At 39.1% G+C, this 15,326-nt stretch overlaps 1 protein-coding gene across 1 annotated transcript; it reads left to right on the forward strand.

Moving 5' to 3' along the window:
- Window positions 1-6,373: 6,373 nt before the first annotated feature.
- Window positions 6,374-8,491, forward strand: LOC134213153 (skin secretory protein xP2). Its single transcript, XM_062691809.1, has 2 exons — window positions 6,374-6,527; window positions 6,893-8,491. The coding sequence occupies exons 1-2, from the start codon at window positions 6,519-6,521 to the stop codon at window positions 7,901-7,903; spliced, it is 1,020 nt and encodes a 339-aa protein (XP_062547793.1). The 5' UTR covers window positions 6,374-6,518; the 3' UTR covers window positions 7,904-8,491.
- Window positions 8,492-15,326: the final 6,835 nt, after the last annotated feature.

Below are 15,326 nucleotides of genomic sequence, written 5' to 3' on the forward strand. Positions count from 1 at the left end.
ATGCCGTGTAAATATATTTTTTTGGTCTGCCCTAACCGGAGATATCAACTTATGAAGAAAATGTAATTTTAACAGAAAAACGACTATAACTTTTGATCGGAAAAAGATATTGAGCATATTTACCCATCAAAAGTTGCATTTTTTTGAGCTCTAAAAGTCACATGAAGACGACTTTTTCGAGAAATCTGAAACAAAAAAAGTAGATAAAAAATACTGTTTTTTTGAGATACACCCTAACCCTATTAGGTAAAATTGCTCTAAATCAGCCAACTTAAGAGCTACAGAAAAAGTTTTTTAGCAAAATTTATTGAAATAAGCTACGCTACAACTTTGTAGAACATAACATGTCAATATTCCGAGAAATAAAAAAAATATTTTCTATTTTTTTTATATGATGGGCCACCCTATTTTTTGGTAGAACCATAATGATGGCCTTACTATTTTGAACAATTTTGTAGAACAGTTTTTTCTGAAAAATATAGTTTTGGCGTAAAATGCATCTTTCCACGTAAATCTGTATCCTGGACCATAGTGCAATGTCTAGCTGCTGAGACACCCCATATAGGGGATGCAATATGCATGAAAGAACTAAAATTTTCAATAGTTTAGCGTTGGATAATCAATAGTTTCAAAACTACTGGCTAATTGGTGGAGAGTTTACGAATCGATTGATATATACATAAATCATTAAAATCCATTGACAAATAAAGGACCTATTAAAGTTACAAATCTTACATGATTTCGTGTCGGTCCCCAATTTCTTTGACGGTCTTCTCCTTCGACGTAGTTTACGTCAAAAAATATTTCGTGGCAAATTTTGTAATTGTATTGCTAATATTATTCTATTTATGGAAATTTTGTTTTTTTTTTCGCGGAACGTTTTGATTTCGTTATGGAAAAATCTTCTTTTACAATCGCAATTTTGTTTTTTTTTGTTTTGTGGAAAATTCTTAATTGTTTATGGAAATTTTGCATTATTTGTAGAAATTTGGTATTTATTTATTGCTCATGCTCATACCCTAATTTCTTTATTGGCAATTTCCTTTCCTTTTTATGAAACATTTCTAATTTTTCATGGAAGTTTTATTTTGCTGCCTACCATCAACTGTTTCGATTATGTGCATTAGAAATGTTACGGAATGTAAAAATAGATGATTTTTTTACAATTTTGTAAAAAAAAATAAACACGAGAGTGTCCATTATAGGAATATTTTGGGAGGTCCATAATTGGGTAGAAGAACATCCCGAAATAGAACATAAAAATCAAGTGGAGTGTCGAACTAAAGGGAAGCAATTTCTTATTATGAACCCACTCAATTGTAACATCTTGTATTTCTGTGTTTTATGTACGCATCATGTGGAGGAGATGTAGAGCTTGTTCTTAGCTGTGTGGCAAAATTAAAATATTGGAAATTTCCTCGCAGGAAGTGCAAAATTGTTTTCAGAAATAAAATAATCGACTAATATTTTAATTTTTTTTTGGTTTGACAAAATCGGGTCGGAAGCGTGATAAAATACTGTACTCAAAAGATGTTCTCGTGGGGTATAAGGCTAAAAAGGTCAACGTCGTACCATAAGAATTGAAGACATACTGCGCCATCATGAAGAAAGCACTCCGAAAACTAGAAAGTGAAATCTGAAGCAGACCTGATGGAAAAATGGATTACTACAGATATTCAAGTTGACCCATACATTGTACAAAACCTTATGAGCAGTGTTAAGAGAAAGATACGTGCATTTAGATAGGGCTATGAAAATTGGAAAAACGAACATGGAAACAGTTTAATATATGTTTTATTTCGAGTTTTATTATGAAAGTTTGAATACTGCCGGTTGAATCAGCAAATTTTTACGAACTTATTTTTGTGATGCAATTTGTAAGGGTATGCGATAACACATTTTTTCCTGGCGAAACGAAACGTAACGAAATTTGAAATGTTCATGATTGTTCGAAACAAAACGAAACAAAATACAGATTGAATATGGTATTGAATTTGTAAATCTTATATTCTTGAATATAAGCTTAATGAAACCAGCGGAGCAGCCGAATTTTTTAAATTCAATACCAAATTTTCAAAACGACTTTCATACGTCGATTTGACGAATCTGATAGTACTCCCACGCAAACCAACACCATCAATGCGTAGGTGAAGGCTACCCGAGCAAAGGCAGATAACTGAAATGATATCAAACTGATAACACGCTAAGTTATCCTTATTATCATTTTGATATTTAGTTATCAATCATGTGATTAACTGATAACTGAATAATAACAAATTTTATTATCATTACAAATTTTCCATTTTCTTTAAAATTTCACGTCGTTTATGTATCGAGCTAAGCCTTTTATTCTTGTAAACAAACTAACTTATGGAAGCATTTTCCCTAGGGACATATTTTATGGTGAATGGTCATCCCAATATGTTCAACATGAGGCAAAACTCTATCAAAAACTACGAATATTTCTTTAATTAGATTTACCATAAACAGTAGGATTAATATTAATCCAGCTTCATTCTCTTCTCTCTCTCATTCTCTTCATAATTGTGGATGCTATAAAAAGTGTGACAAGAACTGTTTCCAAACACTGAACTGAAATTTTCGTCTAAGCAAACGATGATTTTCACCGTTACCAACGATATCTATTGATTTTATTTATTTCTCTGTTAACAAAGCAATTTACGCAAAAGTTCAAGTTTTCTTATTTGTTTCATACTATGCTTATTAACTTTACTTTTATTTCTAGCGTCGTTGAATAATGAAAAATGTGTGTATCTGAGAACCAATTCAACTACAAACATGGCCTTGCAGCTCCTGGAACATATGATCCAAGATAATGTGCTCATTCAGGAATGGTGAACACTCTTGACTAATCGCCTACTAGTAATCGCCAGTGCTAGTAGTGGACCCCCTGAACAAAACCCCAAATTAAACGCTGAAATCGACTATTTTCTGCAAACTTCCGTCGGGTGAATTTGCTTCATGTACATTTGTTACAAACAGGGAAGCAGGAATTTAGTTATATTAACTAATTTGTAAATGGTCGGGGTTCAGCCAAACCGCACCAAGCGGCTTTTTGACTGACTTGTGATATTTTGCTCGCAAAAGGAAAACGAAAAGTATTTTATGTCAAATCATGCGTACATTTGTTGTAGGATATCCTCATTTATGGTGTTGAACGATGTCCGATGCGATTTGTGATTAATTGAATCTGTTAAACGAAAACTTTGGCGAAAAAATTGGAAATTTTTCATTGGCGCTTGGTGTGATTTGGCAGAACCCCGACCAAATGTAAATATGCTAAAGGGTCCATTACTAGCACACAAGGAGGGGGGTCCATAATAGGCACAAGGAACATGTGGGAATTGGTAAATCAAATGGGGGGACCATAATACGTATATAAACAAACTCGACGTTGCGTATTATGGACCCGGGGGTGGCCATAATAGGCATGCTAGCTACATCATTATAAAATGCTTGCTTTAGTAGTAAAAATGAATGTTTTGTCTGGTTTTATGTACGAAACACGATACTGATACCAACTGAAGTAAATTTCGGTCGTTAACAAATTTATAACAAATGTATGGAACTACTGTCCTGTAACATGAAGCAACTCCACTCGACGGAAGTTTGCAGAAAATAGTCGATTTCGGCGTTTAATTTGGGGTTTGGTTCAGGGGGTTCATTATACGCACGGGGTCCATTATTAGCACTCACTCCCTATGCATATGAAAACATGGAAAGTTTCGCTGCGAAATTACAAGGTTGTTGTTTTGTTTGAATAAAACCAAGCACCGAAATCGATTTACAGTGTGGCGCTGATAGTAACCTAATGATTTACAATTAGTGAGAAAAACTAACCTGAGCAAGGTCGGGAGCGATTGCCTAGTATTTATATAATTATTTTATTGTTAACAACTGAAAAACAGTATTCAATAGAAGGACGATGAACTGTATTTGTCGTATTTGATCGCCGGTTCGCTATTTTGAGTTAAATCGGTTAACATTTTTGTTATGATGACTGATAATTCAACCAAAATGATAACAGTTCTAGTTATCAATATAACTGAATAGTAAAGTTTGTTATTAATAAGTTATTCTGCTTCGCACTCTGTCCAGCCGACATTTATTTACATATAATAGTCATGGCATCCTGATTTGATTATAAATAGTCTTCAGTAAATGCAAGATTGTAGAAAGCGTAGTGCTCTTCTCTTCTACTCCTCAAGAAAGCGTAAATGGATGAGTGCCAAGAGACGACGCCGTACAATCACTCGATTCGAGTTCGAATCCTAATGAATGCCAATATTTTTTCCAATACGTAATGAAGTCGGCAAAGAAGAACTATTTTGGACGATAAAACAGTGATGGCTGATAACTAAATGATAAGTAAATAAGTAATTTTGAGTAAATAGCATGTATAACAAAATGTGTTATCAACTTGGTATCACTGATAACTTAATTTGTTTTCATTTTGTTATTTCACGCACAAAATTCTGGTACCATTTTTGTTATGTTGGCTGTTAATTCAGCCAAAATGATAACAAGTTCAATTATCAAAATGTCCGATATTCATCTTTGCTCGGGTAATGCTACCTGTTAGTGGTGTTAGTTTGCGTTGGAGTGTTATCAGATTCGTCAAATCGACTTTTGAATCTTTGTCTTCAAAAGCAGATAAGTCTTTTTGAAAATTTGGTATTGAATTACCTAATTTGTTCCGAAATTACGTAGAGTTCCGTTTCATTTTATTAAAATCAAGTTTTTGCCGGCGAAATTTTTGAAATTTATCGAAACGAAGGTAAAAATTCAGATTTTGCCATACTCAAATTCTGCGAAATTCCGCAGAATTTCGTTTCGAGCCACCTGAAACTAAATTTTAAAAAATAGCAATTTAATTCCATATACCCTTAATATACTGTAACAAACTGTGTGGCGACTTGAGCAAATTTTGGACAAATTGTAATTATAATTTCTTTTGAAATTCGAATCTACATGTATTCATAAGTTTTTTGGTCTTATTTTGTTGATTGTTAAGAAATTTCCTATAAATGAAAGCAAAATGAGTTTTCGATCTGTTGTCACATTGAGATTTCTCTGCTATCGATGCAGATATTCTAACACTTAAAATGGTATATGTAATCGTTATCAATCAACATTTCCACAACATAAAAATAAGTTATCAGCTTGGTATGAAAGGTTCCTGGGAAAAATATTTCTTCAACAAGTGATGATATGATACGAATTTGGGAAGAAATGGTTGGAAAGGTTAACAAAACGTATGGGATCGTTATTTATGCATATCGACAAGAATCCCACAGCACCCTCGACTTACCGTAGTTCACAACAATGCCTTACAGTTGGAATCATCAATCATCTTACTTACGCTCACGACATGTGTTAATATTTGCCAGCAACAAATTTCTTCACCAGTAAAATCGCTTCAAAAACCAAATCAAACAATTGAATTTACCTCGGGGCCTAACGTAAGTGAACATTTAATGCATCAATTTACTACTCTTAACGGGCGAGCTTTGAGCACCCTTCAACTCGCGTCATGCGCGCACCCGTAAAAAAGTGGTCTGAAGAAACAACGAAAAAAATGGTTCTTGGCGAAACCCACCAGGCCTACCCACCATATGGTGCAGCTTCACGAACCTTCATGCGAGCGCATTCGATTCATCAAAGAAGCATTAAAATTAAACTTCTTGCATTGTCTGCCGGCGTCGTCGCGGCCGCCGCTGTGTGAGTGTGTCTCCGATAGCATCATATAGTTCAATTTTCGTCCTGGGGTTTTGGTCAGCTAAGTCGAGTTTTCAATCAGCGTGACTCTGTGTTGGTGCCTTTGGGGGTTGCTTGATCGTGGCCAGGGATTGAACTTATCATTTCATTATCATTTAGTATTCAGCCAATAACTCATTCCAGAGGCGGAATTCCGAAAAGTGTTGTATGGCGGACTTTAGCGCTGATTCCCCTCTACAACTTTTTTCTAAGGGTACATTGCTCTATGTCTAATATTCACCGCGGAAAACGCTAGTAGAATTTAATATACTAAATGATAATAAAACTTATTATCATTTAGTATATAGAGTAATCCTAGCGTTTCACGCTGTTAATATAAAACTTTGAGCAATGTACCCTTTAGTTGTAGAGGAGAATCAGCGTTAGAAGTCCGCCATACAACACTTTTCGGAATTCCGCTCTGGAATGAGTTATTGGCTGAATACTAAATGATAATGAAATGGTAAGTTCAATCCCTGATCGTGGCGGCGATTGGCAACCCACCGTGTCGTCTCGGTATAGGCGAAAGTTTCTTCATGGTGGTTGAAGCTTTTCTTCTCCAACTCTTCAAGGGGGATCCCTCCTCGCCGCTTGTCTCTCAGGCCGCTCACCGCCGCAGGTGGGTCCCACCAGGTGGGGATCGCTGCGCTTTTCCGACCAACTATATATACCCGGTGTAGAGGGTTTTTCAAATCAGTACCTACTTTGGTCTCGCTTATTCTATACACTTGAAGCGCACAATGCGAATGGTACGTTGGTTTGGAATTACTTTTTTTTCGGTGAAAAACAAAACGCTGGAAACAGCTGATCCAATGAGTGAATCTGGTTTAAGTGCGGAACAAATAGATAGTGTGGATCGTAGCATAAGTGTTATGATGGAAGATTAGCTTCAGAGATTTTCGAAAGTTAATGGAATTCCTTTTTGGGTATAGTGATCGGCAAGCGCATGAATGATGAAAATGGAAAAGAGAGCAATTTTCATGGACAGTGATTCAGTTGTGCAAGCGAACAAACCATAACAGTTTTTTGGAATTTAATATGATGGACTGTATAAAGTGATTTGGTTAGTGAAAGAGGTGATTAATGTTTGCTTTTCTCTGTGTAATATTTTCAGATTATTGTTCCTTGTTGTCTTGCCCTATTTGTGGCATTAGTCACATGCGAGGGTACTGCTGCAGAGGATAAAAAAGTAGAACCCGCTGAAGTTGAAGCCAAGGAATCGCAGAATTTGGAGAAACGTGGTTTGTACGGATCTTTTGGCGATTTCGGGCATGACTTTGGACATGAACATCATGAACACATCAAGACTGTGACCATTGAAAAGAAGATCCCGGTTCCTTACACTGTAGAGAAGCATGTTCCATACACCGTGGAAAAGAAGGTTCCTTATGAAGTCAAGGTCCCAATTCCACAGCCCTACGTTGTGGAGAAGAAGGTCCCATTCACTGTAAAAGAATACGTCAAGTACCCAGTGCATGTTCCAGCTCCTTACACCGTTGAGAAGAAGGTGCCTTATGAGGTTAAGGTTCCAGTTGATAAGCCATACGAAGTAAAGGTACATGTGCCACAGCCCTACACCGTCGAAAAGAAGGTGCCGTATGAAGTTAAGGTCCCAGTCCCAGTGCCTTACACCGTTGAAAAGAAGGTCCCCTATGAAGTGAAGTATGAGGTTCCAGTGCCAAAGCCATACACCGTCATCAAGAAGGTCCCATATGAGGTGAAGGTCCCAGTCGACAAGCCTTACAAGGTCGAAGTTGAGAAGCCATACCCAGTTGAGGTGCCAAAACCATACCCAGTTGTGGTTGAGAAGAAGGTCCCATACGAAGTAAAGGTTCCAGTAGACAAACCATACAAGGTTGAAGTGCCCAAGCCATACAAGGTGGAAGTCAAGGTTCCATACCCAGCTCCTTACACCGTGGAGAAGAAGGTACCTTACACCGTCGAGAAGCCCGTCCCATACGAAGTCAAGGTCCCAATCGACAAACCATACCCAGTCTACAAGGAAATCAAGGTCCCAGTCGAGAAAGAAGTTCCATACCCAGTGAAGGTCCCAGTCCATGTACCAGTCCATGTGCACAAAGAAGAGCATCATGATCATTCCTTTGAACATCACGACTTCCACTAAGCTATCCGTAGGTTACTTCCATCACTCATCCAGTCCTATTAATATCTCCCGTCTGAACTGAACTGATTTTTAAGAATGTTTAACGTTCCTCCTGTTTAATATTTCACAGTTTACAAACAGTCCATACGAATCATTTCATGAATTTGTGATCTTAAATGTAGTTGTTAAAGCGAGCAATAATTTGTAGAGAGTGTTGACTTCTTAGAGCATCATTCGCCTTCAAGGTGGATGTTTTTCGAGAAGTAAATCCGTTGTTGATTATTATTTTTTTGTTTATACTTTACCGAGTGAGTAGGAGAAAAACGAATTCTATACTTTGTTAAAATACGGTTAATGACCCAGCCACGAAATTTGGAACTCTGAAAGCTGTACCAAAAAACCTATTGTTACCTTTATGGATGAAATTCCCAATACTCCAGTTTATGAGGTAAAATTGATCAAATTTCTTTACATTCCTGAGAGACAACATGTGATATTAAAAATCTTTTATTTTCGAACTGATGTTAAAAAATGTGACATGAATAAAAGAAGCCGTAACTATGTCTAATTTTTGATCATTTTTACGGCATAACAACTATAACAATGAAATCATTCCCACATCTATTCCTTCATTTTTTCCGAACTGATAAAAGAAATCAAAACAACAAAACCTCCTATTGCTATCTGGAATTACCTCTTCCACTGAACTGCAATTTATCAGCTATCAGAGCAAATCAAAAATGATCTGCGGTTTAGACACCTCATAAAACCACGTCCAATTAATACATTTCGCTCAATCAAAGGCTTCCACGATCGGAAGTCCCTCCCGTGTATGTAGTGGCCAATCTATGCAAGCACATTACATAAAAACTAACCTAATCATCGTATGGTAGCGACAGCAACGGCGACTCACAATGACGAGATCGAATTTCGATTAGCCATACCTGCTCTAAAGTTCGCTGAACCGCGCTCGAGTGGTGACGAAATTGGAGCAAAGAAGTTGATTATAGGTGAACCGGTGACGAAATAATCGCTGTATTTGTGTTTAACAACACACCAGCCTCCTACATTGATACTTTGGGTTCCATTGAATGAAGAATGTGTGGGGTCGTATGAGCGTTCAAGTTATGCGAGTGCGGCGAGACGAGCGGTTAAGTATTAAGACCCTGAGCGCGTGGTAGGGTGAATGTATTAGCTTTCTGCCTTGCGATCACTTTTTATTCAGAACGACGTCGAGTGTCGAGCTGACGACACACAGTAGACACGCTTTTAGTTAAGGTTAAGGTTCGCTTGGTTAAACATTGGTATGTTTACCCTTTATCCACTGACAGTAGATGCAGACGCATATGAAAAACGACCAAGCTTATTATAAAGCACGCTCGGATCGAAAGAAAGCATTTATGGTTAGTAGCGCCATCCAGGCCATGCCAACCATAGTAGTAAGAGCTTGGCGGCTAATAGAAGCAGCCGGTTGGTCGGAGCTATTTGGAGTGTATGATTGCGAATTGCTCGCATAATGTGCCGTAATGTGTGTCGTCGTCATCGTCATTTGCAATAGAGGGCCGGTTGGTACGGTAGGTCATTATGCAATCAGCTGTATGCATTTGACGGTTGGTGGCTGCGCGCGCTGCGATGTTATTGAAGTGCAGCCGTATAATGTTAGTTTATGGAGGTGTTTCATGAGAGAATTATGATGCGAGCTTTTATTGATGATCGGGTTTATTAAATAGCATTAGGAGGTGTTGCAAGAACTCTGGGTGCCGTTTCTCGGCTGTTCGCTAAGAAGCTAAGTTACTTAATAGTTTGATCAGGGTTAATGTGTCAATCGCGATTAGAATGCCTTGTTCGAAACATAAATTAATTTTCATCATGTTTGGGCTACATTTGAGCCGTTTTGCAATTCTTATTGACGGCATTTCATTTCCCCCTAGGGCATACCTAGAATAAAGCTAAAGCCACTATCCTTCGATGGGGTTCAAACTCATGACCTTCGGTACGTTAAACTGGTTTTTAAACCAACTAAGCTACGAAGGACCTCCGTCGGCCTCTACAACATACTGAATGAGCTCGAAATTCCCAAACCGGACACATAGTTGAAGTACTCACAATCTATTTCCCAAACTAAGGCATCTACAAGTTTGTTGTACACTATTTAGTAATATCCAGATTGTTAGATTTCTATACAACGAAATTGTATATATATACCAAAATTGTATACAATTTCTGTAAGGTTCTTATACAGAACCGTATTAAAATCTGCCAACCGCTGATAGGGTGTATTGTTTTAAATGTCATTATCAGAGTGATTTTTAAATTTAAGATCAAGTTCTTCGCTTATTCTAATTACTTATCGTCGTGAAATTGTTCAGTAATCTATTAGAAAGGCCTCTACGAATTATTTGAAATATTTCTCCAGAAACTTCAAATTCTTGGAATTTCTTGAGAATTTTCTTCTAGAGCTTCATCGGAAATTCCCCTAGATTTTTTTTTTGAATTTTCATCCAGATGTTTTTATTTCAGAAATTCTTTCAGTCATTCCTTCAGAAAAAAATCAGAAAATCCATCGAAAATTCCTCCAGGTATTCCTTCGAAACTTTCTCCAGGGATTACTTCGGACAATTCTCCGGAATTTAATACAGAAACCTTTCAGAACTTCTTCCACGAATTCCTTCAGATTTTTTTTCGAAATTACTTTCAGGAATTCTTTTCAAAATTTATGTGTGAAATTCAAGAACTTTCTAAACGAATTTTTAATGGAATTTGTGAAGGAATTTCGACATTTTTAAATTCACCAAGAATTTCTCCAGACATTTTTCCAAGAATTCCTTTGGATATTCCTGCGCCAGTGCCCACCATATGCAATGACCGAGAAGGGAATTTGCTGACACACAAGACTGTGGTGGCAGCCAGGTGGAAGGAACACTTCGAAATTTGTTGAACGGTGAAAATGAAGATGTATTAAGGAGCAGGATGGACATAGTCGGCGACAGTCAAGCTGTGGAACCATCAGAGTGAAGTAAAGAAGGGTCTCAACGAGCTGAAAAACAGTAAAGCTGCTGGGAAGGACGAGATCCCGGTCGAGCCTCAAACACGGAAGTGAGCAGCTGCATCAATCAATCCACCGCATTATCCAGAAAACATGGGAAAATGACGAACTGCCTGGATGGTCTCATATGCTGGTTGGATGGTCTCATATGCCCAATCTATAAAAAAGGACCCATACTAGGGTGTGCCAATTACAGAGGGTTCACCCTTCTGAACTCGGCGTATAAAATTTGGTCGCGTAGCCTGTTTAACAGACTGAGACTGCTTGAGAAGTCCTTCGTAGGTACCAGGCAGGTTTTCGTGAGGGCCTATCAACGACGGATCAGATGTTTAGCCTGCGGATGATCCTTGATAAATTTCTAGAGTAGAACATGCAGACTCACCATCTTTTCATTGATTTCAAAGCCTTGTACGATTCAGTGAAAAGAAATGAGTTGTGGCAGATAATGTCCGAACATGGTTTTCCGGCGAAACTGATTAGACTGTAACGTGTAACGCTGGATGGCTCGAAATTAAGTATTCGGATTGCAGACAAAGTGTCAACCTCGTTTGTGATCTTAGACGGTCTGAAGCAGAATTTACTGTTAAACATTGCACTCGAGGGAGCTATCAGGAGATCCGGCGTGCAGATTAACGGCACTATCATCACACGGTCGCATACCCTAGCTTCACACACGTGACACATCGGTAACTGTAATTCATTTGTGACCGGATTCCGTCACAATCAAGTTGCTGCAACCATTTTGGTTTGACTTGTGCCGCTCGGGTATGCTCCTGGGCTTTGCGGACGACATCGGCCTCATTAGAATCGATCGCAGAGCAGTAGTGGAGGCTGTTGTCCCACTGAAGAGGGAGACGGTGAGTACAGGCTTAACCATTAACTCTACCAAGACAAAGTACATGGTGGCAGGTAGAGATAGAGAAAAACCTAGTGGTGTTGGTGTAGAGGTAGTGCTTGATGGGGATGTGCAGGGATTGAACTTATCATTTCATTATCATTTAGTATTCAGCCAATAACTCATTCCAGAGGCGGAATTCCGAAAAGTGTTGTATGGCGGACTTCTAGCGCTGATTCCCCTCTACAATTTTGTCTAAGTGTATATTGCTCTATGTCTAATATTAACAGCGTGAAACGCTACGATCACTCAATAGACTAAATGATAATAAGTATTATTATCATTTAGTATATACAGTGATACTAGCGTTTCTCGCGGTGAATATTAGATATAGATCAATGTACCCTTAGACAGAGTTGTAGAGGGGAATCAGAGCCAGAAGTCCGCCATACAACACTTTTCGGAATTCCGCCTCTGGAATGAGTTATTGGATGAATACTAAATGATAATGAAATGATAAGTTCAATCCCTGGGGATGTGTTCGAAGTTGTTGAAGAATTTGTTTAACTTGGAACGCTTGTGACATGTGACAATGACGTTTGCCGTGAAGTGAAAAGACGTACTGCTGCTGCGAATAGGACCTTCTACGGATTACGTAACCAGCTTAGATCCATCAACATGCAGACGGAAACGAAATTTGCTTTACATAAAACTCTGATCCTACCAGTAGCCCTTTACGGACATGAAGCATGGACAATAAAAGAGGCGGACCGGGGAGCTTTCGGGGTTTTCGAGCGAAAAGTGCTGCGTAAAATACGCGGAGGAAAACTAGAAAATAGGTGTGGCGCAGACGCATGAATCATGAGCTATATCAAGTATACAAAGAAGAAAATATTGTGAATTGTATAAAATGCGGCAGACTTTAGGGGCTAAACACGGGTCTGGGTCATTTGGCATAAAGTCATTTGGCATAACGCCATTTGGCATAAGGTCATTTGGCATAAAGGCCATTTGGCATAATGGTCATTTGGCATAACGGACATATGGCATAATTTTGAACTGTAAGAAAAGAGTGGGTCATTTGGCATAACGGACATTTGGCATAATTTCGAGCTGTGAAAGCGAAAGGGATATTTCATGTAATGTTTAGCGTAGATAAAGTAGGTCGAGGCTGTTTTCTGATAAATTTAGATTGATGTAGACATTTTCCGGAAGAACGAAATAACAAAACGGCAGAATTACTTCCGAGAGAGGGATCACATCCATCAATGACTTATTCCGGCCACATGCCTACTTTTAAAGTAGGGATTCGCCCACCATTGCTTCAATCCGAGCATGCGCCGTAAGACCAGATCAAATCCACCATTGCCTTAATCCGGGTAAGCGCCTAACTTTAAAAATTCAAGCAACACACTTGTCGTAGACGAGTTACTAAAACCAATCAAGTCACATATGAGTTATTGCAACCAAAGCAATCTGAATTGTGCTTTTCGGGGAAGAGATCACATCTTCCATTGATTTATTCCTGACAAGCACCTACTTATAAAGAAGGAGTCACATCTACCATTGCCATAATCCGGGCAGGGCCTACTTTTAAAGAAGGGACCACATCCACCATTAGGGGCCCTCCTTAGCCGTGCGGTAAGACGCGCGGTTACAAAGCAAGACCATGCTGAGGGTGGCTGGGTTCGATTCCCGGTGCCGGTCTAGGCAATTTTCGGATTGGAAATTGTCTCGACTTCCCTGGGCATTAAAGTATCATCGTGCTAGCCTCATGATATACGAATGCAAAAATGGTAACATGGCTTAGACACCTCGCAGTTAATAACTGTGGAAGTGCTTAATGAACACTAAGCTGCGAGGCGGCTCTGTCCCAGTGTGGGGATGTAATGCCAATAAGAAGAAGAAGAAGAAGAAGAAGAAGAAGAAGATCACATCCACCATTGCATTACCACAATTCAGGCCACACCTACTTTGAAAGAAGGGATTACATTCACCATTGCTTCAATCCGGACAAGCGCCTATTTTTAAAGAACAAATCAAATCCTCCATTGCCATAATCCGTACAAGCGCCTATTTTTAAAGAAGGGATCACATCCACCATTGCCTCAATCCGGGCAAGCGCCTTATTTTAAAGAAGGAATCACATTCACCATTGTCATAATCTGGGCAAGCGCCTTCTTTTAAAGAAGGAATCACATCAACCATTGCATTACCACAATTCAGGCCACACACCTACTTTGAAAGAAGGGATCACATCCACCATTGCTTCAATCCGGGCAAGCGCCTTCTTTTAAAGAAGGGATTACATCCACCATTGCTTCAATCCGGACAAGCGCCTATTTTTAAAGAACAAATAAAATCCTCCATTGCCATAATCCATGCAAGCGCCTATTTTTAAAGAAGGGATCACATCCACCGTTGCCTCAATCCGGGCAAGCACCTTCTTTTAAAGAAGGAATCACGTCCACCATTGTCATAATCCGGACAAGCGCCTTCTTTTAAAGAAGGAATCACACCCACCATTGTCATAATCTGGGCAAGCGCCTTCTTTTAAAGAAGGGATTACATCAACCATTGTCATAATCCGGGCAAGCGCCTACTTTTTAAGAAGGGATCACATCCATCATTTCCTCAATCCGGGCAAGCGCCTTCTTTTAAACAAGGGATTACATCCACCATTGCTTCAATCCGGACAAGCGCCTATTTTTAAAGAACAAATAAAATCCTCCATAGCCATAATCCGTGCAAGCGCCTATTTTAAAAGAAGGGATCACATCCACCATTGCCTCAATCCGGGAAAGCTCCTTCTTTTAAAGAAGGAATCACGTCCACCATTGTCATAATCCGGGCAAGCGCCTTCTTTTAAAGAAGGAATTACATACACCATTGTTATAATCCGGGCAAGCGCCTTCTTTTGAAGAAGGAATCACATCCACCATTGTCATAATCCGGGCAAGTGCCTACTTTTAAAGAAGGGATCACATCCATCATTGCCTCAATCCGGGCAAGCGCCTTCTTTTATAGAAGGAATCACATCCACCATTGTTCTAATCCGGGAAAGTGCCTACTTTTAAAGAAGGGATCACATCCTCCATTGCCATAGTCCATGCAAGTGCCTACTTTTAAAGAAGGGATCGCATCCACTATGGCCTTAATCCGGGCATGCGCCTACTTTTAAAGAAGGGATCACTTCCACCATTGCCTCAATCCGGGCATGCGCCTTCTTTTAAAAGAGGAATCACATCCACCTTTGTCATAATCCGGACAAGCGCCTAATTTTAAAAAAGGGATCACATCATCCATTGTCATAATCCATGCAAGCGCCTACCTTTAAAGAATGGATCGGATCCACCATGGCCTTAATCCGGGCAAGCACCTACTTTTAAAGAAGGGATCTCATCCTTCATTGCCATAATCCGGCAGCACGCCTTCTTTTAAAGAGGGGATTATATCCACCACTGCTCTAGTCCGGGCATGCGCCTACTTTTGCATTGCATTGCAAATGCATTCTTTCCACGAGAGGACAATGCCTTTTTAATATTGTTATTGACGGGTGTTAT

Source organism: Armigeres subalbatus, chromosome 2, assembly GCF_024139115.2.
Source record: "Armigeres subalbatus isolate Guangzhou_Male chromosome 2, GZ_Asu_2, whole genome shotgun sequence".
NCBI classification, from domain to species: Eukaryota; Metazoa; Arthropoda; class Insecta; order Diptera; family Culicidae; genus Armigeres; species Armigeres subalbatus.